The sequence below is a fragment of the Panthera leo genome, chromosome D1, assembly GCF_018350215.1.
Source record: "Panthera leo isolate Ple1 chromosome D1, P.leo_Ple1_pat1.1, whole genome shotgun sequence".
Taxonomy (NCBI): domain Eukaryota; kingdom Metazoa; phylum Chordata; class Mammalia; order Carnivora; family Felidae; genus Panthera; species Panthera leo.
Window position 1 is genome coordinate 26,913,577 of NC_056688.1, and position 27,382 is coordinate 26,940,958.

General features: G+C 46.0%; 1 protein-coding gene and 1 long non-coding RNA gene across 2 annotated transcripts in view; one reads left to right on the top strand and one right to left on the bottom strand.

The window, feature by feature from the left end:
• Positions 1-1,905: 1,905 nt before the first annotated feature.
• On the bottom strand, positions 1,906-7,108 carry LOC122200907. The gene is made up of 2 exons (XR_006193980.1): positions 7,020-7,108; positions 1,906-2,170 (listed from the first exon to the last, which is right to left on the bottom strand). It is a non-coding gene; the product is annotated as an uncharacterized LOC122200907 (long non-coding RNA).
• A 382-nt stretch (positions 7,109-7,490) lies between these two features.
• ST14 (ST14 transmembrane serine protease matriptase) overlaps positions 7,491-27,382 on the top strand; it is a 42,098-nt gene continuing 22,206 nt past the window's right edge. The window contains exon 1 of the mRNA XM_042906686.1: positions 7,491-7,595. Coding sequence (XP_042762620.1) covers positions 7,515-7,595 — 81 coding nt within the window. The 5' untranslated portion in view covers positions 7,491-7,514. The remainder of the gene's footprint in view (positions 7,596-27,382) is intronic.

Genomic DNA, 27,382 nt, shown 5'->3' on the forward strand with positions numbered 1-27,382 from the left:
AATTAACTAGAGAATTCTGTTATTTGTAAACTGGCATGTTGATAAAAACTCCATTAAAATCAAAGTCACTGAACTCTAATGAGAAAACTGTACCTGTGACCTTCATTTAACAAAGGAGATATGACCAAAAAAAAAAAAAAAAAAAAGTGACATGAGAGCAAGGACTCTCAGTGTGGGGAAAAAATACAGATACAAGATAAAGTTCTGTCAATTCCCTGTGGTCCTTAATTTGAATTGGAAACATCAATATAAATTTCTTGGGTATTTTATTTCTTTAAAAAATTCCTAGCTTTGTCCACCAAATGTCCCAGAAGCAATGATCAACTAAGTAGTAATAAATATCCCTGGTACCCAGGAGATTATCTTGAAATACCATTTCTCACTAAAAAAGACACAGGATGTCCTCAAGAAATGGCTGGTTGCATGTCTGGGCAGGGAATAAATGTATAAGAAGAACCTGGAACATCTTACCAGAAAGCAAATCAATGATCAAAGATGATTAGAACTGGATCAAAAGTAAGAGCCAATTAGAAGAGGCTCCCACCTGTCAAAGAGGGGACAATTTCAGCATCACTAAGCATAAAAATGACAAGGAACCAAAACATAGCAAATATGTTTAAAAATCCAAGAATTCATAATAATACAAAAACAAGCAAACACACTCCATTTGGTTCTTTTGGAAGATGTTAGAGATTTAACTATTTTGAAACTGGTAAAAAAGGGAAAGACTCAGGCCTTTACCCTTCTTTTCCGATACAAACATTACCAGTGGTTGACGATATAGATGGGAAATTTTGCTTTATAGAGATATTTCAGCCAGTAAATAAACAAGGAATGATAAACTGAAAAGTTACTGTTCACATTTCCTGAATTTAGAACCTAAGCATGAAGCTGGAAATAGAAGAGATGGCCAGACAGTGCCTCATATTGAAGAAGACACCACCACATGTGAAGTTACCTTCCCTCCCCTCCACAAAAAATCACACTTAAAGAAAAAGAAGACAATGTTTAGCGTTGCCTGACTGGCTCATTCAATAGAGCATTCGACTCTTGACTCTTGATTTTGAGGTCGTGAGTTCAAGCCCTAAGTTGGGTGTGGAGCCTACTTAACGAAAGAAAAAAAAAAAAATCAAACCCTTATCTGATTAAGCCTCTAGCTACTACAATTCCCAGGATATACAAAGGGCAAGGGAACTCACTAACTAGACAACAGTTTGAGACGACAATCAGCAAAATCCCGGGTGTGGGAAGTCTGCAGAACAAATGATAGGATTTCTTCAGTAAACAAATTGTAAAGGGAGAAAACAACAAGTGGGAAGCACTAGATTAAGGGACCTAAAAGACACATTTAAAACAAAAGAGAGGGGTGCCTGGTGGCTTAGTAGGTTACGTGACTCTTGATTTCGGCTCAGGTCATGATCTCGAGGTTTGTGGGATTGAGCCCTGAGTTGAGCTCTATGCTGACGGTGCAGAGCCTGCTTGGGATTCTCTGTCTCCCTCTCCTTCTGCCCCCCCCCCCACTCCTGCACATGCGCACTCTCTCTCCCTCTCTCACTCAAAATAAATAAATAAACTTAAAAAAATAAATAAATAAAAGAGACAAGGAACAGGCCAAAGCTAAACTGAAGTGTGTAGTGCTTCAGGCCTGGATGATAAAGCCATAGAAAGAAAAATCAGAAAATAGTCACCTCAGATGTTAACATTGTGGCCGCTCCTAGTGGGGGGTTGGGGCACAGGGGTTATTTCTGGGACAGGCGCAGAGAGGGCCCGGGGGCGGGCTGGTGTTGACAGGTTCCGGTTCCTCTCACGGGTGGCAATGACTAGGGTGTTGCTGTAGAATAATCCAGTAAACTGTGTACTTGTCTTATGCTGTTTAAGTGCTAACAGAAAACCAGAAACATTTACTTACATTTTCACTTATTCATTTAGGTTTTAAATATTTTAACAAACACTTTTTGTGAGGTGGAGAAATCAACAGACACTGCTCCTTGCCTTCAGGAGTTTGTGTTCTGAGAGGGCAGTGATGTAGCGCCCGGGATCTTGCACTGTAATCACAGCAGATCGGATCAGAGAGGAGCCGAGGGGAAGAAGGCAGGGCTTCAGGAGGTGGTTGGGGTGCGGTCCAGGGAGGAGATGAGAGATGATGGTGGCTTGGAAGAAGGACACAGCACTGGAAAAGAGGAATAGATAGATTTCAAATATACTTTGGAGGTGGAACTGTCCAAGACCTTGAGAACAGGGCGCAAACCCAGCTGGAGCGGACTATACCAGACGGGATTTGTTTGTTCCTTGTTGTTTGTGAGTAGGATAAGGGAAAAGAAGTCAGTGAAGTCTTTTGAACTGTTTTGACCAAGTGGATGATGAAGCCACTTGCTAAGATGGCTGGATCCATAGTAACCTAAGTGAGATGGGACTCATGGTATTCAAGCCTGGTGGAGGTGCCTGGCTCAGTCAGTAGAGCATGTGACTCCTGATCTCAGGGTCATGAGTTCAAGCCCCATGCTGGGCCTACAGCTCACCTACAAAAATAAAATAAAACCTGCTGTCCCGCTAGGAAAGAAGGGTTCCTAGAGCATCACTGCTGGTCTTATGGAGCTAAGAAATGCCTTGCACACAGAAGGCACTCAGTGCTATTCTCTGAATGCAATACACCTGAAGTGCATTTAATGTAATTCCAGATCAAGAGGAAGAAACGTGGGCCAAGACCCTTCTCTACAATCGATCACTGTGTCATGTCAACTTCCTGAGTGCTGAATGTGACAGAGGAGCAAATTAACTATACATCATTACATTAAACCCATTTGGTTTCCTTCTCATAAAATTAGGATATATAAACTAAATACTTTTATTCCTACACTATAAATGGAGAAACACAAGAGCAGAAGCCTGAGCAGGGGATGATATACTGATATTCTCATCAGCTTCATGGGCTGTCCTCACTCGTTTCTTGCAACTTTTTTTTCTTTTTTTTAAAGTTTATTTATTTGTTTTGAGAGGGAGAGAGTGAGCGAGCAGGGGAGGGGAGAGACAGAGAGAGGGAAAGAGAGAATCCCAGGCAGACTTCATGCTGTCTGTGCAGAGCCTGACGTGGGGCTCACTCTCATGAACCATGAGATCAAGAGTCAGATGCTTAACCAGCTGAGCCACCCAGGCGCCCCTCTTGCAACAACATTAAACAGCTCTTATGTGGATCAGCACAATCAAATGCCCTGTAACGTAAGCTCTGATTGAGGAGCATACCAATTTCTGGGAGCACTGAGGTTAATATGCCTGGAGAAAGTTCCACTGGGTGATATTTTAGCTTAATTTGGATTTCTGCAGGACAAGGGGAAAAGGTGGGGCAGGGTGAAGTAATCCGGCAGGGAGAAGGCTGAATCACCTTGGGGCTACCAAACAACTCATATTTATACCTTGCATTTTTACTTTGACAGGGAAGTGGTAGAGCAGCAGCAGCACAAAAGCAAAAGTGGGGCTAGTGCCAGCACCATAAACCCCTTTGTTCCAGAAGGTGTGGATACATTCACAGATGTATCCATCTGTATCCGTAAGTCGTAAGTCGTTCACTCTGCTCCACCCCTTCATTCCAATCCTCCCCCACACCCCACGCCTCTTGTCAGACTTCTCCTGGCAGAAGTGAGACTAGCCTGCTGGCCTGGCACAATCTGCTTCAGCTGGGTTTGGCCACCCACCCCCCCTGTTCTCGCCATCTTGGACAGTGACAGAGCTCTGGGATTTTAAACTGGGGCTGGGTCTACCCAAAGTGGCCCCCCTCTCTCCCATGTTATCATCAGCTGAAGCCTGTTTTTTGGCCTGTAGTCAGGTCCATACTTGTACAAGCTCTGCATGGCTCTGGCCCCAAGGGCATTGGGCTAATTGGGGAGGTCTTTGAAGGGGGTCCCAGTGATACAGCCCTGCCTTCCCCAGCAGACAGAGTCCTGGGGTCAGGGTGAGAAAGGCTTATCCTCAGATGGCTGACAGCTTTGGAGTGGGGGTGTTTGGAGCAAGCAGGGGACGATGGAGGCTGCATGAGTCGGTCTTTGCCACAAAGAAATGACATGGGCCTCACACTGAAATGTGGGTTTGAGTCTGGGTTTACCCCTTAAGAGTGTGAGAACCTGGCTACATCCTTTAGGCTGCATGCCCATGGCTTTCTTCACTTACAATTTAGGAATAAAAGTACTTATCTCACATAATACAATTTTATGAGGATTAAACCAAATCGGTTTAATGTAAATGGGCCTGACACAGTGATCGTAGAGAATGGTCTCCGTCTGAATCTTTTCCTCTTAATCTGGAATCACAGTAAATGCCCTGCATACGTATTGCGTCCAATAGCACTAAGTGCCTTCTGTGTGCAAGGCATTTATTAGCTCTGTGGGATAAGAGATGATGCTCTAGGAACCTAGAAGACGATAAGAGACACTCCTTTTTCAGCAGAACAGCATGTTTTAGTGCCACGAGCCCTATCTCGTTGTTGTTACCTTGGATCTGGCTTACTTTCAATCACCCACACTAACTGAAGGGTATCATGTCATTGGTAATGGTAGTGCCTACAATGTACTGTCGGTGACTTTGTCCTACTGTGCAGAAAATTATTTTTGATAGCTTCTCTTTAGCTTTGGAATGCTTTCTATAGGCAACGGCAGACTTATTTTCCTTTATTAAATTGACACGAATTATTTTGCTAGTGTTCTATGCTCTGAGGACTCAAAGTTGAGTGAGACACTGGCAGAAATGCAAAAAAAAAAAAAAAAAAAAAAAAGGTGACAAATCCCATGATAAAGGTACAAGCAGATGTACTTCTGGTTTAGAGGGAAAGAAGATCTCATGCAGGAGGTAATATATCAGGATGGGCTAGGTTTGCCGCAATGTTGAATGACCGTGAACTCTCAGTGGCTTCACGTCCTGGAAGCTGACTTCTCACTCATGCTCCGTAGCCAGTGCTCATGGCATCTGCAAGAGTCTCCGCCCACTGCAGCCCCTTAGGATCACAGGGAGATGGAGGTTTTGTCTGTACAAGTACCTCACTGGGGAAGAGAGCTTGGGAGTGCGTATTACTTCCTTAGGCCCCTACCTGGAAGTGGTGTTTATTGTTTAACATTTCCTCGTCCACAGCGAGCCATATGACCACACCTAACTTCAAAGTGGAAGGAGTGCAATCCTCGCCTGTGCCCAGAAGGCAGAACGCTAAAAGCCCTCAGTGAATAACGACAACACACTCATGACTACCGTGGGAGACTTTGTCCCAATGTGCAGAGATGAGTGTGAAGGAGAAGGGCTTGTCAGTGCACAAGGGCCTTTAGGAAAGCTGCACATGTTGGAAAGTCTGGTTTCAGGGACAGGGTCCAAACAGGAATGCTGGGAAGCAAGCTTGCAAAGGAAGACAGGTCACACTGTGAAAGCCATGCTAAGGAGGCTGGATTTGATCCAGGAGACACTGAACGTTCTACAGAAGCTGTGGCTTCGGAAGAGTAACTTGAGGGGCTCCTGGGTGGCTCAGTCAGTTAAGCGTCCAACTCTAGATTTTGGCTCAGGTCATGATCTCACGGTTCATGGGTTCAAGTGCTGCACTGGGCTCTGTGCTGGCAATGTGGAGCTTGCTTGGGACTCTCTCTCTCTCTCTCTCTCTCTGCCTCTCCCCAGCTCTCTCTCTCTCTTAAAATAAATAAATTAAACTTAAAAAAGGAAGAGTAACTTACAGGAGGGATCAGAGGATGGCAAACTGGAGACAGGAGATCCATTTGCTCTTATGTAAATCCAGGAAAAGGGTGATAAAGGTTTGCTTTCAAGGGGTCTTCTAAAGGGGGAGGAAAGAAAAGAGCTATACATATAAGCAACTTGAGAGAAAGACTTCACCGGATTTGGAACTAATTAGATACAAGGTATAAGAGGGTGGACAGTGAAAGATAAGTCCAAGATTTTGAGCCTAGGAGACCACTGTTACAGCTAGAGAAAGAGTGGAAGATGGTCAAGTCTGGAAAGGAAGTTTGGGGCTTGTTGTTTGCAAAGTGGGAATTTTTATTTTACTTTTGTTTCCCAGCACCTATAACAGTACTTAGCATATAATATGTGCTCGATAATATTTGTTGATTATGTAATACCAGTAGAGCACAAATGGAGAAGTTCTCAAGCAATTATTACTGTTTAAAGTCTTTTTTTTTAAGTTTATGTATTTATTATTCCAGAGAGAGAGAGAGAGAGAGAGGGAGAGAGAGAACAAGCAGGGGAGGGGCAAAGAGAGGGGGCGGGGGAGACACAGAATCCAAAGCAGGCTCCAGGTTCTGGGCTATCAGCACAGAGGCGGATGTAGGGCTCTGAACTCACTGTGAGATCATGACCTGAGCTGAAGTCAGATGCTTAACGGACTGAGCCGCCCAGGCGCCCACTCCCCCACCCCCCGCCTAGCAATTATTAATGCAGAATTGGGACTCCTTCTGATGTCAGTAAGAGGAAGGCAGATTTACCTATTTGAAGCCATAAGATGAGATGAGTCGTCAAGAAAGTGTAGAGAAAAAAGGGGGGAGGCTGAAGAGATTACTTTGGGAACCTTGACATTTAGAGGTCAGAAAGTAGAACCAGGGAAGGTGAACATTTGAGGATGGAATCAATCAGTACTGGCTGCTGCAAACAGGTGCAGGATGCTGGGGACAGGTAAGATGGCGTTTGGTGGAGCAGCTGGAGTCTTTGGTCACCCACCCAGGGAAAGGTGGACACGAACGACAGCAAGGGCCTCCTAGCAGTGGGGGACAGGTAGCAACAAGCCACGGGGCAGGAGAGCAGTGGCTGGAGGGGAGGCTGGGTCAAGGGGCGGTTCCGGTGTTTGTCTGGTTTGGAAGGGTTATAATTGAGACCTGGTCATTTAGCAAGGTGGAGAGGGATTGAAGACGCAAGAGGGAGGGAAAGAAACCATGGGTGGCATCCAGGAGGCGGATGGAAGGGTCATCCCCCAGCGCAAAGGGCCACCTCTAGGAGAGGGAGAGAGCGGGGTGAACTCATTTTTGTTGCTGTTAGGTACTCACCGAGGGCCCAGTAAGCGCGGGGCACAGTTAATGCTCATGGCCACCACCGCGCAGGTCTCCGGGTCTTACTTGTCCCTCACCTCCCCGCCCGTGGCCTTGTGTTTCCCTTCGCCCCGAGGGGAGGAGGCAGGCCCTGAGGGGAGGAGGCAGAGCGGGGCTCCGCGCGGGGCGGGAACCGACGAGGGGGCGGCGGGGCCTGGGAAAGGTGCGCCGGCGAGGCGGACGGACGGCGGGGCGGGCCCCGGGGAGGCCACACCCTGAAACTACCTGCCTGGGACAGGAAGAGTGAGGGCGAGAGCGACCGCCGGCGGCCAGCACGCGGGGTTGCTACCGGAACTCGGCACGCCCCGCGCCCCCCGTGTCCCCCGCGCTCCTAGCGCCCCGGTGCGCCCCTGTGCGCCCCGCGCCCTTCGCGCCCCTAGCGCCCCGACGGCGATGGGAGCCAGCCGCCCGCGGGGACCACGCCTCTGAGACCCGCGACCGACCGCTGGTACCATGAAGAGCAATCGGGCACGCAAGGGCGGAGGGGGTTCCAAGGACCTCGGCGCAGGACTCAAGTACAGCTCGCGGCCTCAGGTTGGCGAGGGGCGCGGCGGGCTTTGCGGGCATCGTCGGGGCCCGGGAAGCCACCAGTGTGGCCGGGAGCGGGGCGACGGGAGCGGGCGCCGAGGGCCCGGGCGCTTTGTCTTGGCAAAGGGAACCGCTCCATTGCCCATTTGTGGCCCGGGCGCTGGCCGGCCCGACAGGTGGAATTTCCTGTTTGGCGGGTGCCTGGCGGACCTTTGGTACCAGCCCTGCCGCGCGCCAGCCCAGGTGGAGGCGGCCCAGGTGGAGGCGGCAACCCTCGGGTCCTTGGAGACTCCGAGTCTCTCCTCCAGCCTTCCTGCCCACTCGGTCCTTTCCCTGACCCGAGAAAAGGGCTCCATCTCGGTCCCTCCATTAACTCCGCACTCTTAGTGCACATCTGGAAAGGACCAGGGGCGGAGGCCCGGAGTGTGGTGATTTGGGCTGAGCAAGGATGGTTTCCAGGGGGCCTTGGAGTCATAGCCATCCTTGGTCGCTGCGGGAGTTCGTTGTTTTCCTTCCTGGTCAGAGGGCATTTTGCGACCTTTGCAGAGGGCTACTGGGAGACCAGAGCTCTGAGTGCCATAGAGCCTGGTGCTAAGGACCCCAGGGTTGGACTTGTCTGGCCTTCTCTAAGAGGGTATGAAGCCCTTTGGGAAGGTGATTTTGTGAGAAGGGATGTAAGAACATGTGTCTTGAGCCTTTTGGAAGATGCCCAAGCAGGAAGCTCTGGTTTGGCAGACAAAATCACCGGGGACCTTAAACCTTGATGTAAGAGTTGGGGATGGGTTGGTGCTTTATTGATGGACACACCTAGTGGCAGTGCCCAGGCAGGACTAGCAACCATACCTCTGCCTCTGTCCAGCTGGGACCCTGGGTTTCCCTGAAATGCCAGAGAAGCCCAGGTCATGGCTGGCGCTGGGTGGGTGCTGGGGGTGGGGCGTATTGTGAGGGAGCTTTCTCCCTCATGCAGGTGAGGGGTGGCTCTGCATGGCCCGCACTCTTTCTACTCTCCTGGTCCTGTAACATCTGCTGCCTCAGGTTGCGCCATTGCTTCACATAGGCCAGATTTTGTAGCTCTCTGAAATCAGTTCCTTTTCTCCAAGCAGCATCTTGACTTAAGACCAGATTCTGGGGCTGCTGTGGCTAGCTGGACCACAGATAGCAGCTGGGCTTGGACACTCTTGTTTTCTCCATTTTTCACTTCCTATGTGGAAGGAAACATGGATAGGGCAGCCAGCCTGGAGGCCTGGGCCTGTGTTCCTGCGGAGGCTCCCTGCTCGAGGCAGGTTCCCCAGATGTATGCCTTCTGTTTTCCTTTCTGTAACTGCCATGTTTACGAATCCTTGATAATTACGAATTGTTGATAATTGCCCATTGGGGCTCTAGACTCCTGCCTCCTCAGCAGAGGGCCTGCTGTTTGGTATTTGTTATTTCAGGGCTGGCTTGTTTCCCCCCCCCCCCCCCTCAACTTCCCTTTGTGGGATTCTGCAGTCTTCCTCTGTGCTGCCTCTCTGCCCACACCCCCTCCCCTACCGGGGGCTGGGCCTGGGCTCATCCCCACACTCCTGTCAGCTGGCTTTCTCTTGTCCCATGCAAGCCCTTGCTCATTTTCTCATCTTCTGTGAAGCTCACGCATTCTCTATTCCATTGGGTTCTTCCTTCCACCTCTGATTCTGTGACTTTTCTTCATGCGGGTCACCCTTTCTGTCTTTTCTCCCGCTGAGCTCCATTGAACCACCTCTGTACCTAGTCCCGGGCTGGGCACTAGGAGGGATGGAAGGTTCTCAAAGACAAAATAAGATATGATTGTTTCCTTAAGGAAATTACAGTCTTGAAAGCCATGCTAAGAGAGTTGTGCAAAAGTTAGATGTGGTGCAGTGTGCCCTGAAGAAAGTAGCTTGCTGTGCCCAAAGCTCATTTCTGTTTCTCCAGGATGTCATTGAATATTCCTTCCCATTCCATGCCTTAGCAGAAAGCTCACTCTCTGGATCACCCTGCAGTGTTTGCAGTCAGGGTCTGCAGACTCTGCCTTGACCTGTTCCCTGACCAGGAGGTGCAGCTTCTGCCCCAGGATTTGCCTGGCTGGGTCATGCTGAGCCCCACCTGGGGACTATTGTTTCCGAGTTCCATGTTCTGGCATTCCCATTCCTGCACGGATGGAGAAGGGTCGGTCTTAAAATTCTTGTATGTGACTGCATCCTTCCCAAGGCTGATGACTCTGGCCCCTGCTTACCCAACCCTGTTCCCAGTAAGTAGGAAGTGGCCACCTCAGAGTTCCCTACTGTCTCTGGGGCCCTGATGTGCACATGGTGTTTGGGGATCGTGTGAGCCCTCCCTCCATGAGAGCAGGTGTACAGATGCCAATTATTATGGCCACCAGTGAGAACTGGGAAGCCCGCCTCACTGAGTTTCTGGGCCCTTGTTGTGAGTGTCTGGGCCCTTGAGTGTCTGGGCCCTATTTGATGGAGCTATAAAAGTACTTTGAGCTCCATTGGTTCCTTCTCAAGTCAAGATTGCCCTGGGTAGGAGTCAATATCCCCCAGGCATATGGAGACCAGGACTGGGAAATCAGGTGTGGGGGCTATTCAGAGTCATCTCTGGTAACTGGTCAAACATTCACTCCTCTATGTAACAAATATTTATTACATACCTACCTACTGAGCATGTGCCAGGTACTGGACAATGACATTTGAGAAAGATCCTAGTCCTATAGCCCCTGCCTTCAAGGAATACCCAGTATAGTGTGGAATATGGGGGGGGGGGGTGGTTAACTTCTGTGTGTATGATAAGTACTGGATTCCAGAGAAACCCAGGCTGGGCACCTAGGAAACAGCTAATCCAGGCTTGAAGGGTCAGGGTAGGGGAATTGGGACCTGAGGCCATCTGTGAGTTCCAGAGTGTCCACCACGGAGCTAAGACCTGGTGCCTTCGCTTTTCTGGTGGGTGATCTCAGATGTTACCTAATCTGAGCCTCAGTTTCTGTGGCTATAAAATGGGGATGACATATGTGTTACAGGTTTGTTGCAAGAATTAACAGGGATACTTTACATGAAAGCCCTTTGTAAGTTGCAGCCTGGTGTATAGATCACACAGTTTTGATTTCTTTCTTTTTTTAATTTAGTATTTTATTTTATTTTATTTTTTAAATTTACATCCAAGTTAGCACATAGTGCAACAATGATTTCAGGAATAGATTCCTTAATACCCCTTACCCATTTAGCCCATCCCCCCTCCCACAACCCCTCCAGTAACCCTCTGTTTGTTCTCCATATTTAAGAGTCTTTTCTGTTTTGTCCCCCTCCCTGTTTTTATATTATTTTTGCTTCCCTTCCCTTGTGTTCATCTGTTCTGTGTCTTAAAGTGCTCATATGAGTGAAGTCATATGATATTTGTCTTTCTCTGACTAATTTCACTTAGCATAATACCCTCCAGTTCCATCCACGTAGTTGCAAATGGCAATATTTCATTCTTTTTGATTGCCAAGTAATACTCCATTGTGTGTGTGTGTGTGTGTGTGTGTGTGTGTGTGTGTGTGTGTGTATATACATTATATATATATATACCAAATCTTCTTTATCCATTCATCCATCGATGGACATTTGGGCTCTTTCCATACTTGGGCTATTGTTGATAGTGCTGGTATAAACATGGGGGTGCATGTGTCCCTTCGAAACAGCACACCTGTGTCCCTTGGATAAATGCCTAGTAGTGCAATTGCTGGGTTGTAGGGTAGTTCTATTTTTAGTTTTTTGAGGAACCTCCATACTGTTTTCCAGAGTGGCTGCACCAGCTTGCATTCCCACCAACAATGCAAAAGAGATCTCTTTCTCCGCATCCTTGCCAACATCTATTGTTGCCTGAGTTGTTAATGTTAGCCATTCTGACAGGTGTGAGGTAGTATCTCATTGTGGTTTTCATTTGTATTTCCCTGATGATGAGTGATGTGGAGCATTTTCTCATGTGTTGGTTGGCCATCTGGATGTCTTCTTTGGAGAAGTGTCTATTCATGTCTTTTGCCCATTTCTTCACTGGATTATTTGTTTTTTGGGTGTTGAGTTTGATAAGTTCTTTGTAGATTTTGGATACTAACCCTTTATTTGATATGTGTTTGCAAATATCTTCTCCCTGGATTTCTGAGTTGGAAACAGCCTGGAGACAACAAGAAGGTGATGTAGTATTGGTAGGAGGAGTGTGCAGAGGCTGAGAACTAAGGTTGTCAGCAGGGCACTGGCCTCCCAGAAGTGCTGGCCTGTCCCTCTGAACACAGGGAATCTTTTTGGGAGGAGCTGGGAAATGAGACCACCCTTTATGCAGCTTCTATGAGAAAGATCCTTTTACGGAAAAGAAATGTGTGCCTACGACCTATGACTGACTCCTCATCCCTGTCTTCCTCCCTCCCATACAGAATGAAACTTTAAAAAACTTACTTCTTCTAGGTTCTCTTGAGCAGGTACTGGGGCTGTCTGGGATGCCCATGTGCCATGACAGTGTGTACAGCAGGTGAGGGCACAGCAGGGGAGGTGGGCAGTTCTTTAGGTGGGGACTCACCTCCCAGGCAGCCTGCCTATCCCAGGGTGCTTCCCGGCACCTCAGTCCTGGGAAGACCTGGACCTTCATGGCCTCACTTAGGGGATGGGAAAACTGAGGCAGAGAAGACAATCCTAGCTCGGTAGCTGCCTGTGTCTGAAGCCTAAGTTGTGTAAACCTGTGAGGACCCTCCGCGGGTGGATCTGCCCAGAGCCAGCTTGTTGGTGGTGACGATGCCATGTCAACACAGCCTCCCTGACCTGGGCCTGTCACGCTGCACCCTGGGGGGTGTGGCTGCCTGCCCTGTGGCTGGTGGCCGGTGGCCACTGTGATGCTGGAGTTCCTCTGGTGTCACTTCCTTCTTGGGCTTCTGGTTCTGACCAGATGGTTGGCTCATGTCTCTCCTAAGAGAGAAAGTCTGTTCTTAGAAGAAGACAGTGTGACAGAGCCACTGGGCCCAGGGCCCAAAGATGTTGCTTCTGACATTGTGCATATGCTACTGGAGTGTTGAGATCATTGCTAGCATTTGTTGATCATATACCGTGTATTATACCTCTCAGTGTTATTATTACCCTTTTATAGGTGAGGAAAATGAAGCACAGAGAGGCTAAGCAACTTGCCTAAGGTCACAGAGTGAAACAGTAGTGGGACTGGAATTTGAAGCCAGGTAGTCTGGCTCTGCTCTATTCTGCTTGGGCCTCCAGAGTGTAGGACGGCTGTCAGTCCAGTGTGCTTAGGGTGGGATGGATTACTAAGGGTGAGAAGGAGTTTGGTTTGGATAAGAAACTGGGTTTTGCTTCTTAGGATGTTTCTGAGGTGCTGGGGACTTACCAAAATTATAACGGCTGATTAGTAGACAGGAATGGGAACTTCTGGGCTTCTCCGAGAACTCTCACTCTGGCTGGCAGTGGTGAGAAGGTACTTGGGGTTTGTTCAGAAACGTATTTGGGGTTTGTTCAGAGTTCATGGATAGTAATTGCCTCTTTTTCTTTGTAAGAAGTTTTCTAGACACAGGTGTCTACTAAAATTGCTGTCTTGGAATCTCATATTTTCTGAGTTTGCTTATTCTGTCCAGGCTTGGCAACAAAATCTTTAGAATTCTTGTGATAGGTGGCAAACTGGTCAAAATCTTGAATCCCTGGTGTCTCTGAGATAGCGAGGATCGTGAAAAGGTAAAGAATATGATCACGACTGTTTCTACCCTCACTAAATATGTGTATTTCAATTCAGTATCTTTCTCTATCCACACAGCAACTCTGTGAATAAAACCGCCCAGTTTAAAGCTGAGAATACTGAGGCTCAAAAGGTATGCATAATGACCCAAAGGCAATTAGAGATAGAACAAGGGTTCAAACCTAGATCTATGTGACTTCAAAGCCTACATCTTAACTGCCAAGCCATTATACAGTTGTATTACAAAGATGATGGTCATTGATGCATATCCCCAGCAAAGTACTGGAACACGTCATTAACCAGAGTGGTGAGCACCAGGCGCCGACACAGATCCACGGAAACCTCTCACACCAAACTCGTCTGGTTTCCCCTTTTGATGAGGTTACTCATCTGGTAGACCAGGAGACTGGCTGGAGATGTGATTTCAACAAGGCTTTGAACAAAATGTAGCTTTATTTATTATACACATGATTAAAAATCATAAAGGCAATTTTAAAATAAAGAAAGGAAAGATTCACCTACCTAAGCCCACAAATAGGGTTGTTTACATTCTTCACGCTTCTTTCCATGCCTTACCTTATGCATATGTTTTATCTAGTTCCTTGTGCACACACAGTTTGTGTCCTGGGGAATTGCTGTATCAGCCTTTTATCTGCTTGGCGTGGTGGAGGCCTGGGGGCTGGTGAGCAGTGGGGTCCCAGTAGGTTGGTTGACTGTGCCTAAGAGGGTCCATGCATGGATCCATGTCACTGTGCAGGGGCCTGGGGTCTCTTCCTAACTCCCTCCTCGGTTCTGTGCCATTTCTTGTTTACTAACAACTCTGTTGAGGTCTTGGAGCATTTGCTTATCAGTTTTGTAAATGACACTCTTCTGGGAGGGGAAGGCTGATACCTCGAATGACTTAATTCTGAGTCAGAAGGAGCTGGACAGCCAACGTGATGGGGTGGCAGGAACAGAATTATGTTGATTTGTGTTAGGAGTTAAGTGCTGTGCTTAGTGACCACCCTAACAGTGGAAACAAAAACCACCTCCCTCCCGCAGTTGAGACGTGAGGAGAGTGAGAAGGAAGAAGCAGGGCACCAAAATAAATCCAATATTTTGAGTCAGTGGCAAGCTCAGTAAAACCCAGGCATGTTCTGTGGTTCCCTAAAATGTACAGTAAATTCCTCCTTCATATTTTTGTTTGGTGATACCTTTTAAAATTATTATTTAAAAAGCTAATATATACATATTTCAAGGATTAAAAAATGAGGGAAAGTACCCTAGAGAGGCATTTTAATAATTTGGTATTGCCTATGCATCTTTCTAAAAAAAAAAAAAGTTGCTTTTTTTCTAAATACAAAAGTTGCTTTTTTTTTCTAAGTTGCTTTTCTAAATACAAGGAAGGTTTTTTTTTGTTTTTTTTTTTTGTTTTTTTTAAATCAAGCAATAGCAAAATATGCAAAGTAGAAAGTGAAATTCCTCTGAAATTCTTTCCTCTGGGTTTTATAACCCCTCTGAATAGTTTGGCTTATATTCCCTTACAGTCTTTAATGCATAGACTAATATTTATGTGGATGTTAATATATGTGACATGTATTTTCCCCAGAATAGAATCATAATGTAATTCCAATTCTGTAGCTAAAGCCATGGTTGTAATCAGTTAATGCATCAAAATTTATTAACCCATGCTGGGATTGTGGAACAAGACAGCCCCATTTCTCCATCCTTAAGGAGCAGTTGGTTGACCTTGAGACAAGGCTGGGACTGGGGGTGCACAGGGTGCTGGCGAACCCTTGGGACTGAGTTTAGTCACCTGACTAAAACCCACGGGGAGAACCCCTCCTTGGGAATCTCTCAGGGAGACACCTGAGTTGAGTTTAGAGGGATGGAAAGTACATATGAACTTTTTGACTTTTTTTTTTTCATTTAACATTGCATATTAGAGTTTTTTCATGATACTTCCTACTCTTTGAAAACCCGTTTTTGATTGCTGCATAAGCTTTCATCAAGTGGATGTATCATCATGTGTTTATTATTATTTGTATGTGCAAATTGAATGCATTAATGGAAATAGAGCTGTCAGGATAAGGTATGTCATTGATGAATAGCCCCTGTGGAGACCACACTGGTCTGCATTTGGAGTATGCTGTTGAATTCTGGGCACCGTGTCTTAATGGGGATATTGCTGTGAGGTTGAATGAGATAGCCAGAGGTTTATAAAACACATCGTTTGAATAATTGAGTGGGGGGCGCCTGGGTGGTGCAGTCGGTTAAGCGTCCGACTTCAGCCAGGTCACGATCTTGCTGTCCGTCCGTGAGTTCGAGCCCCGCGTCGGGCTCTGGGCTGATGGCTCGGAGCCTGGAGCCTGTTTCCGATTCTGTGTCTCCCTCTCTCTCTGCCCCTCCCCCGTTCATGCTCTGTCTCTCTCTGTCCCAAAAATAAAAATAAAAAACGTTGAATAATTGAGTGGAACACGTTTCCCCAGATTAGGAGCAGACTCCAAGAGCACCATTGCTGATTGCCGATTTGGATTATTTCTAGTATTTTCGAGTATTTGGGGAGCTGCCCCCAGCTGGAGAAATTAGGCCGGCTCTATTGCAATGCTAACGTGTAGGGGTTATTGTGATGCTGAGGTTGGCACTAAAGGAAAGTGCTATTCTGCCCCGGAAAGGATGGCCCTGCGAAGATGGGAGGCAGGATGACATCTACAATTTGGCCCAGCTCTGGGAATGCGATTCCAAGGACACCGTCTCCCAAGTTTTCACCTCTTTCCTGTTCTGCTTATGCCACTGGGATTCTGGTTCCTGAATGTAGACTTGGGCCTCCAGGTGACTTACCATCAGGCTGTGCTTTCCCATTTGCTTATCCAGGCCTTTCATCCACACTGACCCTTAGGTTTATGGCTCTGTTACCATGCCTGAGCAGAGGCTTTGGGATCTAGTCAGCTCCAGGAAGCAGGTGGACTTGGGCTTTTCCACTCACTCCTGCGGGTCCTCGCAAGGTGAATGGAGAAGCAGTCAAACAGACTGTTGTGCCTGCGTGCCGTGGAATACTACTCAGCAGTAATAAGCACACGCTCTCGGTGCATGCAGTGACTCAAATGATTCTCCAGGGAATCTTAATGAGTGAAAGAAGCCAGCAGTCTTAAAAGATTATGTCCTGGATGATTCATTTATATAACATTTTTGAAAGGACAATTTTAGAATGGGGATAGATCATTTGGGGAGGGGGCAGGGAGGAGGTGGCCACGGTTACAAAAGAGCAGAGGGAGGGATCTTTGTGTGGGAAACAGAACCGGCCATTATGTTGACTGTGCAGGTGGATATAGGTCCCTACGCTGGTGATCAGTTATGTGGAACGTAATACACACACGAATGAGTACAAGTGAAATGAGAAATCTAGGTCAGTTGTGGTATTATACCGGAGTTTCACAAGATGTTACCGTTGAGGGACACCGAGCAAAGCGTACGTACAAGGGATCTCTCCACGTTACTTCTTACAACTGCACGTGAACATAGTTATTTATCTCCATAAAAAAATGCGGTCAATGAAAAAGCACCAGCCTGTGAAATCAGCCTGTGAAATCGGCTTGTTCCTCTTGTTTAGTTTCGGGTGTAATCTCTGGTTGTGCTGCTGCTGGCAGATGTGTCTGCTCCCTGAATCCCGTGACAGTGGTGGGGGCCAGAAAAGGATCTCAGGAGAATAAGGATGGGACCCAGGCAGATTCGGGAGGATCAAAGAGCCAGGGGAGGGGTGGGGGCTGCTGTTGGTGTTCTCTCCCATGGTGTGATCTGGAAACAGAGATGGAATTCTCAGGTTGGAATCACAAAGGTGTTGAGTCCTGGGGGGGAGGAACATGTACTTGAAAACTAGGAGAGGAAGAGCCTGGGAGAGTCCAAACTTAGGTGGGGCTGCCTGTAGCGGGTGGCCAGGCCAGGGCTGACACCAGAGTGCTTGGTGAGGGAGGGGTGAGGAGGTGCGGGGGTGCTGTCAGCAAAATCCTGGGATGTGGACTGAGAGCATTCTCTCCCCTTCCAGGGGTGGATGGAGGTACCTTGGGATACAAATCTGGAAACTTTCCTGGGCCCTGGCACCTGGGAGATTAGCCCAGCTTGCCCTGGGTAAGCTACCCAAGTGTGGCTATGGAAAGAGAAGTCCCTCAATCAGCCAACCCACCAATCAAGTGCTACCTCTGGGCAGCGTCATAGAGGGGGCTGGGGAGAGAAACGGTATGAAGAAGAAACTGGGCTACCCTGACTCCCTAAGACTGCCTGTTCTGCTTAGCGTGGCATGGGGTATCATTGATGCCAAGTGGGTGGTGCAGGTCATAAGGAGGTGCTGTGGATTAAGGTGGTCTATGAAAGTTTCCTGGAGGGGCATAGCCTTGAGCTGCATTTTCAAGGGCAGGTGAGTTTGGTAGGTGGTAAAGGAGAGCTGAGCCATTCTGAGTGGGCAGGATACGAGCAGCTTCCTGGCTCCTTACAGATTTGGAGGCTTCCTGGCTGGGGGCAAGGTCAGAGTGGGGGGAGTCAGCACCCCTAGACCAGCATTGTAGGGGTAGGAATCCATATGCAATGTTGGTCAAGGCTTCTTGCCTCTCGGGCCCTGGAAACACGTTGTGTCACAGGTAGAGTTTTGTAGAGTGTTCTTTAAGGCAGTTACTCTCTGAACTTCGGTGTGCACATCTGTACCTCTGTGGGAGAAGGGGTGATCGCTGATCCCCTGAGAAGCAGCAGAGGGTCCTGAGAACACTGGCTTTGGAGTCTGGAATTGTGCCTGCCACTTTATAGCTGTCTAGGTTTTTGGGTGACCCTCCTTTATGCATTTCCTCATCTGGAAATGAAACTTAGTTGTAGGCATTAGAGATAACCTATATTAAAAATGCACAAAGATGCACAGAAATCATGAATATGTTTGTGGTGGCCTCCCTTGTCCCTCCCTGAGCTGTGAGGCACGGAGGCGATGGGGGTGAGAGCCCTGGGAACTGTCAGGGAATCCCCAGAGCCCCTGCGGGCTTTGGCCCCTTTCTGACAGCCGCTCAGGGAGACCCTGTGGTTTGGAAACCTGTCACAGTCCTTGAGGGCAGTGTTTCAAGGAGTAGTCTGGACACCCCCTGGGTCCTGAGGCTACTTCAACCAGTCCATTTATTGTTTTATTATTTTGAGGATCTGCAAAAAATTGCATTTGAAATGGATTTTAACATTTATAAAAATGTTTCGGAAACGACCAGAAACATGGAATACAGATGAGGCCTAGAATGTAAGTAGATGGCAGACTCCATGGCTTTGGTAGGTGAGTTGCCTCTGGGCTGTGAGCAGGTGCAGAGGTCCCTGGTTTCTTCTGTCCCCCTGGTCAGGAGCAGGAGGCCTTCCTAGTGCACTAGGAAGGGCCCAGGCGTTGCAGGGAGTCGGGAAGGGGACACAGCGTGAAACCTGCAGTAGCCAGATACTGGCTGTTACAGACCTACTGAGTTTCTGTGCTGACAGAGCACCCACAGTGGCTGAGTCAGCCCCCTGGGGACTTTCCTTTCTGCTCTGACCAGGTGTGCCGAGTTGCGATTTGCTTCCTCCAGTACAAATTGTTGGCTGTGGGTCAGCTTTCTGCTCCCCTAGATGGCTTGGAGGTCACAGATCTACAGGTAGCTCTGGACCCACTTTAGGGCCCTGAAGCCTCACCCATTTCCCAGCAGCTGCTTCTGGTGGGGCAGCTGAAGACAGGGACAGAGTCAAAGGGTAAGGGTGAGAGGGTTGGGCACCAAAAAGGAATAAGGGTTTAGGGAGTCCACCGCCAGCTGACTAGGCCTCGGCTGGGAGTGTGTGTCCCCCAGGAGCTCTGGTGGCAGTCTCGGGGACTTTGGGGTGATGCTTATACCCTAATCGTGGGAGGGTCCCAGGGCAAGAAGCAAAGTGCAGCCCCATACGGCAGGTTCCTTGCATCCACTTGGTTTCTTAAAATTGGGCGGGTGGAACTCGAACCTAGATGGTTCCTCTCACAGCAATGGGAAGTGGGTGAGCCAGGCAGGTGGCCTCTGGGAAATGGTAGGTGGTGGTTCTCCAACCGTCAGGTTCCTAAGAATAACCTGGGGTCTTGTTAAACTTCCGGATCTCAGGGCCCTGCCCCTGATGTACACTATCAGAATCTCCAGGGGGAGAGGCTTGGGAAACTAGATGCTGAGCAAGCCCTGTGTTTGTTTTATTTTATTCTTTTATAATTTTTTGTGACCTGACAAGTCTGGGAAATATTGGGGTGGTAGGATCATGGGAACTGTAGCTCCTTGTGGGTTTCTTGAGACTCCCGCTTCTGCGAGATCAATTGCCCCAGGTTGGTGAGTGGGTGGAGGATTCCAATGTGGGCTTTCTTTCCCTTCTCGTTGTCCCTTTAGTCATCTTGTGATGAACAAATCAGGTATCCTCTCTGTGCGGGCCATTGTGAAGTCCTTGCCCCCGGAGCCTGTACATGGGCTGGCTGCTCTCTGTCCATAGCTGCTGAGTTTGGAGAGAGCCCATCTAAGTAGAGACTCTTCTCCAGTGTCACCTCTGGTATCTCAATTCTGTGCACATCTGTGCTCAGCATCACCCAGGAAGACAAGTACAGTTCTAGTGTTTGGAAGTCATTCCTTGCTCTGTTGTCTGAAGTGGCTTTGAGCCATGCTGTATTCCTGGGGACCCTGGCCAGGATCTAACTCCAACTGGTATCAGGGGGTGGCCTTGAGAGTTATGCTGGCTTTGTCTTTGTCCTTGCAAAGGAGGGCATGTATGAGGGCTACAGCATCCCTCCTCACCTTGGAAAACCATTGCAGATGGGCAGACTGTCCTTTCTTGCTTGAATCATCTGAGGGGTGTGTTTTGGTTCTCATGTCTGTGGTGGCAGTGATGACATCATGGAATTGGGATCCGTCTCAGCTGATGGTGGGTATACTGAGCCACCAAAGCTATAAGTGAAGGGCACCCTGCCACAAGTCAACGACAAAGCTGACAGTGGCACATGAAGCCAACCACCATTGTCCTTATCTCGGGTTTAAGCAAAACACCTGTGTCTCCAGCCACTGATGTCACCTCTGCCCCTTGATCTTGATCTTCAACAGCAGAAGCAGATTGCCAGTTGTTGTGTGATGTCATCCCAGGACTCTGAGTGACTTCTTCAGTGTTCAGTTTCATCCCCTGCCTTCTCATCAGGTCACACCCCACCGTGGCCAAATGAGGAACAATTAAAAAAAAAAATGTCTGGCATGAAGATTAACTTTTTCCTCATCTGCTCTGATTGAAATCTTGTGTAGATGTTTGGATAGTCAGTATTATTTTTGCTGTTTATAAATGCAAACATTTACCAGTTGCTTTTCTCTAGCGAAGACCACATTCTAAGCTACCAATGACAAATTCTGGCTTTGGATTTGGTGGTCCTTGGAGCCCATGGAAGGGTGGCCCTGGAGAGTTGGAGCTGGTGACAGAGGACCCAGGAGAAGTTGCCTTCCAAATGGAAGGATTTTTTTGGTTGACTTGGACACCAAGTTTTGTTTTCTTAGCATTTCACTTCCAGTTCTGGTGAGTTTTTTACTTGATGGTAGTCAGGTGACTGCAAGAATCTTTCTTATATCATCAAATACCTTCTAGAAGTCATTGTTTTTGGACAGTCAGTGGCCTTGGGGAGGATATGTATCATTTGGATTTGTGTGCTTAAAACAACAGAAAGTAGATATTCTCCAGGGCTTATACATCTCCCCTCCTGGATTTCTGGACTGTACTCTCTATCTCCCTCCAGGAAGTGGATGGGAATGGTGATAATCTGATCTTGTCCCTGCAGCCTATCACCTGGGTTCTCCCCCTTCAGCCCTCCAGGGTTTTCATTGTGTGTGTCTGTGTGCTCCAAGCCCTTTATGTGCATCTGTCCTTGGGGAAACCATTCCTTGCTCCCTTGTCTGAGCTGGCCTTGAGTCATGCTGTGTTTCTGGGGACTCTGGTCGCGGTTTAACTTGAGCTGGCTGGTGGGAATTGGCTTCAAGAGTTATGTGGCCTCTATCTCTGTTCATGATAACCAAGCACCTGGCTTCACAGTCCTGAGTTTTTATGTGCACCTGCTCATGTGTTTACTTTTATGAAAGAGAGAAAGGAGAGGCAGAAGCAGGCCCTGGCATATTTTGTCTTCCATTGGCTTTATGGTCCTGCAGAGAGATGGTTATGTGTAGAGAGATGGTTATGTAAGCAGTTAGGACCTGGTTGGGGAGGGGGGGAGCTCCCTGCCACCTCCTCCTGTGGAGGCTGATGGACCATGTGCTTGCCTGAAACCCCAGATAGGCTTGGAAGGGTGTGGCTCTCGTCTCAGCTTTGCTGCTTTACTGACTTCACTGCCTTTGTGACTTTGGACAGGTCACTCCCTCTGTCAGCCTCAGTTTCCTTATCAGTAAAGTGACTGGGTTAGGCAAGTATGATATGCCTAAAAATGGAGTTGAGGGTAGGGTTATAAAAGGAAGCAGTCTAGTTACTGATTAGACAACATTTCTGGGCTGAAGGGAGCCCCAGAATTCACATGCAGGGATAACCCAAACCCTGCCATTGAGCCAGTCCTCATGCTGACGGCCTTGCTCCATAGTAAGCCTGGGGGTGGCCCCTGGAGTCCGCTGTCCATGCTGTCAGCTACTTTCCCCTTCCCAAGGAACTTGCTTTCTATTTCCCTTAATACCTGCTTCCTGAGTTCCTGGAGCTGATCACATTGGGACGCAGAAAACCAGGATCTAATCTGGGTCTGCCACCAAGTAGCTATGTGACCTTGCAGTCATCATCTCTCCTTGCCTTATCTATAGAGCGGGAGTGATGGCACAAGCCATGAATGATTCCAAAATAGTTGTGAAATTACTCTGGAATTTAAAAATAAACTTTTTTTTTTTTTTTTTTTGAGAGAGAGAGAGAGAGTGAGCAGGGGAGAAGAGTGAAGGGAGAGAGACAGAGAGATAGAGAGACAGAGCATCCCAAGCAGGTTCCATGCTTAGCAAGGAGCCTGACTCGGGGCTCAGTCCTATAACCCTGGGATCATGACCTGAGCCAAAATCGAGAGTTGGGCGCTCAACCAACTGAGCCACTCTGTGCCCTGAAAATAAATGAAATAAGCTATTATCTTGTTACATTTCATCTAACACATGTAAACATACACACACTCTATTCTGAGAATCTAGCCAAAACTTTACTGTTTTTTTTTAAACATGATTATTAAACAGCCAAGGACCATTGGACATTTAATCTACATCTTGAAAGAGAAAGGCAAAGACAAAGTTCTGAATGTAAAAAAATCTAGTTTCCTAAGAAAAAGCAAGAAGGTAGTGAATTCATAAAATAAGAAAAGGCGGCTGTAAAAAGCAACCATCATGAGGCTCCTGAGCAGCTCAGTTGGCTGAATGTCTGACTCTTGATTTTGGCTCTGGTCATGATCCCAGGATCGTGGGATTGAGCCCTGCATGGGGTTCTTTGCTGGGTGTGGTGCCTGCTGGGGATTCTTTCTCTCCCTCTCTCTCTCTCTTTCTCTTTCTCTCTCTGCCCCTCTCCCCTGCTTGTACTCTCTCTCTAAAAAAAAAAAAAAAAAGTAACCATCAAAGAATAAAACATCACTCTTGGAAATGAAATACTGTATATGATTTTTGAAATAAAAGGTTCACTGCCTTTATAATAAGGCTTGAGATCCAGTGACATTGGCCCTCCAGTTTTGTTCTTTTTATTCAGAATCTTTTGCATTTCCACATGAATTTCAGAAACAATTAATCAGTTTCTCCAAAAAGCCTACTGAGATTTTGATCAAGATCATGCTGAATCTCTAGACAAATCTGAGGAGAATAGACAGGTATATTGAGTCTTCCAATCCATGAACATGGGATATTACTTGATTTATTTAAGTCTTTAAAAATTTTTCTCAGCAGTGTTTTGTATTTTTTACCGTACAGGTCTTGTATATCTCTTGTCAGATTTGCCCCCTAAGTATTTCATATTGTTGATGTTATTGTAAATGCTATTTAAAATTTTTTTAAAATTTCCAATTGGTCATTGATAATACATAGAAATATAATTGATTTTTGTGTATTAATCTTGTATCCTGCAACCTGGCTAAACTCACTTAGTATTTCAATAGTTTTTTTGACTTACAAAGCTACAGTAATGAAGACAGTATGATATTTGCATAAAGATGGACAAAGAGACCAATGAAACAGAGTGGAGTCTGGAAAAAGACCCACAGATATATGGATAAATGATTGAAAAAAAAATTTTTTAAGTAAACTCCATCCCCAGCGTGGGGCCTGAACTCACGACGCTGAGATTAAGAGTTGTATGTTCCACCAAATGAGCCAGCCAGGCACCTCTTGGACAACTGATTTTGATAAAGGTGAAAAGGCAATTCAGTAGAAAAAGGATGGTCTGTGCAACAAATATGGTCCCAATAGCGGAACAATCGGATATCCATATAAAAAAAAGAAACAAAGAAAGGAAAAGAAAAAGAGAACTTTCATCTATACCTTGCATCATATAAAAGAATTTTTAAAAGTATTTATTTATTTATTTTTACATTTTTTTTTAAACATTTATTCATTTTTGAGAGACAGAGTGCGAGTGGGGGAGAGGCAGAGACAGAGAGGGAGACACAGAATCTGAAGCAGGTTCCAGGCTCCGAGCTGTCAGCACAGAGCCCGATGCGGGGCTCGAACTCACGAATTGTGAGATCATGACTTGAGCCGAAGCCGGTTGCCCAACCACTGAGCCACCCAGGTGCCCCAGTGTTTATTCATTTTTGAGAGAGAGAGAGAGAGAGAGAGAGAGAGAGAAAGGAGCAGAGAAACAGGGAGACAGAATCCTAAACAGTCTCTGCAGTGTCAACCTGAACAGGGCATGAACTCACAAACCATGAAGTTATGACATGAGATGAAATCAAGAGTTGGATGCTTAACTGACTGAGCCACCCAGTTGCCACCATATAAATAAAAAAAAAAAAATAACTCAAAATGGATCATAGGGCCAAATAAAACCTAAAACTGTAAAACTATTGGAAGAAAACATAGGAGAAAATCTTTGTTGTTTTGGATCAGGCAAAGATTTCTTCAATACAACACCAAAATCACAGTCCATAAAAGAAATGCTTGACAAATTGAACTTCACCAAAATGAAAAACTTCTGTTCTTCAAAAGACCCTGTTAAGAGAGTGAAAATACAAGCCACAAATTAGGAGAAAATCTTTGCAAATTCTGTATTTGTTAAAAGACTTGTATCTAGAATATATAGAAAGAACTCTCAAAACTCAGTAATATGAAGATAAGCAAACCAATTTAAAAAACTAGGGAAAAATTTTGAAAAGACACTTCACCAAAGAAGATAAACAAATGGCAGTTAAGCACATGAAAAGATGTTAGACATCATTAGTCATTAGGGAAAAGCAACTTAAGACCATATGAGACCCCACTATACAGCTGTTAGAATGGCTAAAATAAAAAAGATTGACCATACCAAATGTTGGATAGGATGTGGACAATGGAAGTCCTCATACACTGTTGATGGGAATGTAAAATGATACAGTCCCTTTGGGAAACAGTTTGGCAGCTTCTCAAAAAGTTAAAAATACACCTGTCATACAAACTTTCTGTTCCACTCATAGGTATCTATCCAAGGGAAGTGAAAGCATATGCCAATGTAAGGATTTGTACAGGAATGTTTATAGCAGCTTTATTTGTAACAGTCTCAAATTGGAAATAACCCAAATGTTCATCAACAGGTGAGTAAGTAAGCAAATTGTTGTGTATCCATATAATGGAATACTACTCAAGAATAGAAAGGAATGCACTATTAACATTAAAAACTTGGAGTGCCTGGGTGGCTCAGTTGGTTATGTGTCCAACTTTTGCTCAGGTCATAATCTCACCGTTTGTGAGTTTGAGCCCCATGTCGGGCTCTGTGATTACAGCTCAGAGCCTGGATCCTGCTTCGGATTCTGTGTCTCCCTCTCTCTCTGCCCCTCCCCTGTTCACTCTGTTTCTCTTTCTCTCTCAAAAATAAATAAAACATTTTAAAAATTTAAAAAAATACATTAAAAACTTAATATCATGGATGAGTCTCAAAATATTGTGCTGAGTAAAAGAAGCCAGACAATAAAGAGTACATGTTGTATAATTCTATTTATAAAAAGTTCTAGAAAAAGCATACTAGTCTTTACTGATAGGAAGCAGGTAAGTCGTTGCTTTGGGACTAGAAAGGCAATCAGGGAGGAATGGGAGGGAGGCAATAGCCCGAGGAAACTTTTGAAGGTGACAGATATGTTCATTATCTTGATTGTGGTGATGGTTTAATGGGTGTATATATATGCCAAAAATTGTATACTTTATTATTATTATTTTTTTTATTTATTTATTTATTTTTTTTTTATTTTTTTTATTTATTTTTGGGTCAGAGAGAGACAGAGCATGAACGGGGGAGGGTCAGAGAGAGAGGGAGATACAGAATCGGAAACAGGCTCCAGGCTCCGAGCCATCAGCCCAGAGCCTGACGCGGGGCTCGAACTCACGGACCGCGAGATCGTGACCTGGCTGAAGTCGGACGCTTAACCGACTGCGCCACCCAGGCGCCCCAAAAATTGTATACTTTAAATATGTAGTTTATTTCATGTCAATTTTATGTCAGTGAAATTATTTTAAAAATTCCATTAAAGGTTCACAAGAATAAGTTTAAAAAATCCCAGAATAGAACCAAATGACAAAGAAATGTAAAATATGAGAGAGGGGAAAAAATGCCAGGTAAAGATGTAAAGGATCTACTTTATCTTGAATTTTATCATGATATATTTAGTTGTGTTTTTTCATTTCTCTTTCTTACCATTCAGTGAACCCTTTGCATTTAAAGATATGTGCCTCTCTTTAGCTCTTGGAAATATTCTTACAGTCTTTGATAATGTCCTCTACCAGGTGTAAGAATTTGGCTCAGGCTATGAGATAGAGGAGAACTAGGGAGGGGCATTGTTAGAAATCCCTAGATCCCACCTCAGTCCCAAACAAAGATACCCCTACCCCACCAATCCTCCATAAGGGATGGGAAATTGATTTCTCTAGACTTGAGGACACTACGTGCAGAGGAAGGCTGTAGTGAGGAATGAAAAATAGCCAAAGATCTATTCTTTCACAAGTTCCAGAATGCTAGTGTCTGGGTTTAAATCAGTGTATCCGGGAAATTAGAAAATGATTCTCTGGAGCAATTAAACCATCCCATAGAAAAGAAACATAGCCTGACAGTTGGGAGTGCCCAGTAAAAAAAATCTGGATAGCCACTTAATTGTAGCCTACAGTGAACCCATTTGTGGTAAATGATGCTTCCAAACCACCTTTAGGACCTCATTCTTAAATATAAATGAATAACCAATCATCTTGAAGCATTTGAGGAAAGCCTTCAACATGAAAGAGAAAGCCAAAAAACAGAGAAAAGGTACTCAATAGCAGTATAAAGATGGGAAGATTTTGTATCCAAAATTCAGAGATCAAGAAAGAACTCTTGGAAATTAGCTAACAGCATAAATGAAAATTTCAGTTAGAGAAGTTGAAAAACAATGAGATGGGGGTATCTGGGTGGCTCAGTTGGTAGAGTATGTGACTCTCGATCTCAGGGTTATGAGTTTGAGCCGATGTTGGGCATAGAGATTACTTCAAGCAAACAAATAAACAGATGGATAATAGCAGGAAAACAATAAGTAGAGAATCAATGTAATAGGAATTGCAGAAAGATAGACCAGAGAAAATGAAGGAGGCACACTACTAAGTGTGCAATAGCATTATGTCTAAATAACAATGTAAAGGGTCACCTGGGTGGCTCAGTCAGTTAAGCATCCAACTCTTGATCTTGGCTCAGATCATGACCTCATGGTTTCGTGGGTTGGAGCCCCACATAGGGCTCTATGTTGACAAGTGTGGAGCCTATCTGAGATTCTCTCTCTCCTCTCTCTTTGTTCTTCCCCAACTTGTGCTGTGCCTTTCTCTCTCTCAAAAAATAAACATTAAAAATTAAAAAAAAAAACAAACCAATGTAAATACCTTAATTTAAAACTACTTTATTAGTGGGGCGATTAAGCATCTGACTCAGTTAAGCATTTGACTCTTGATTTCAGC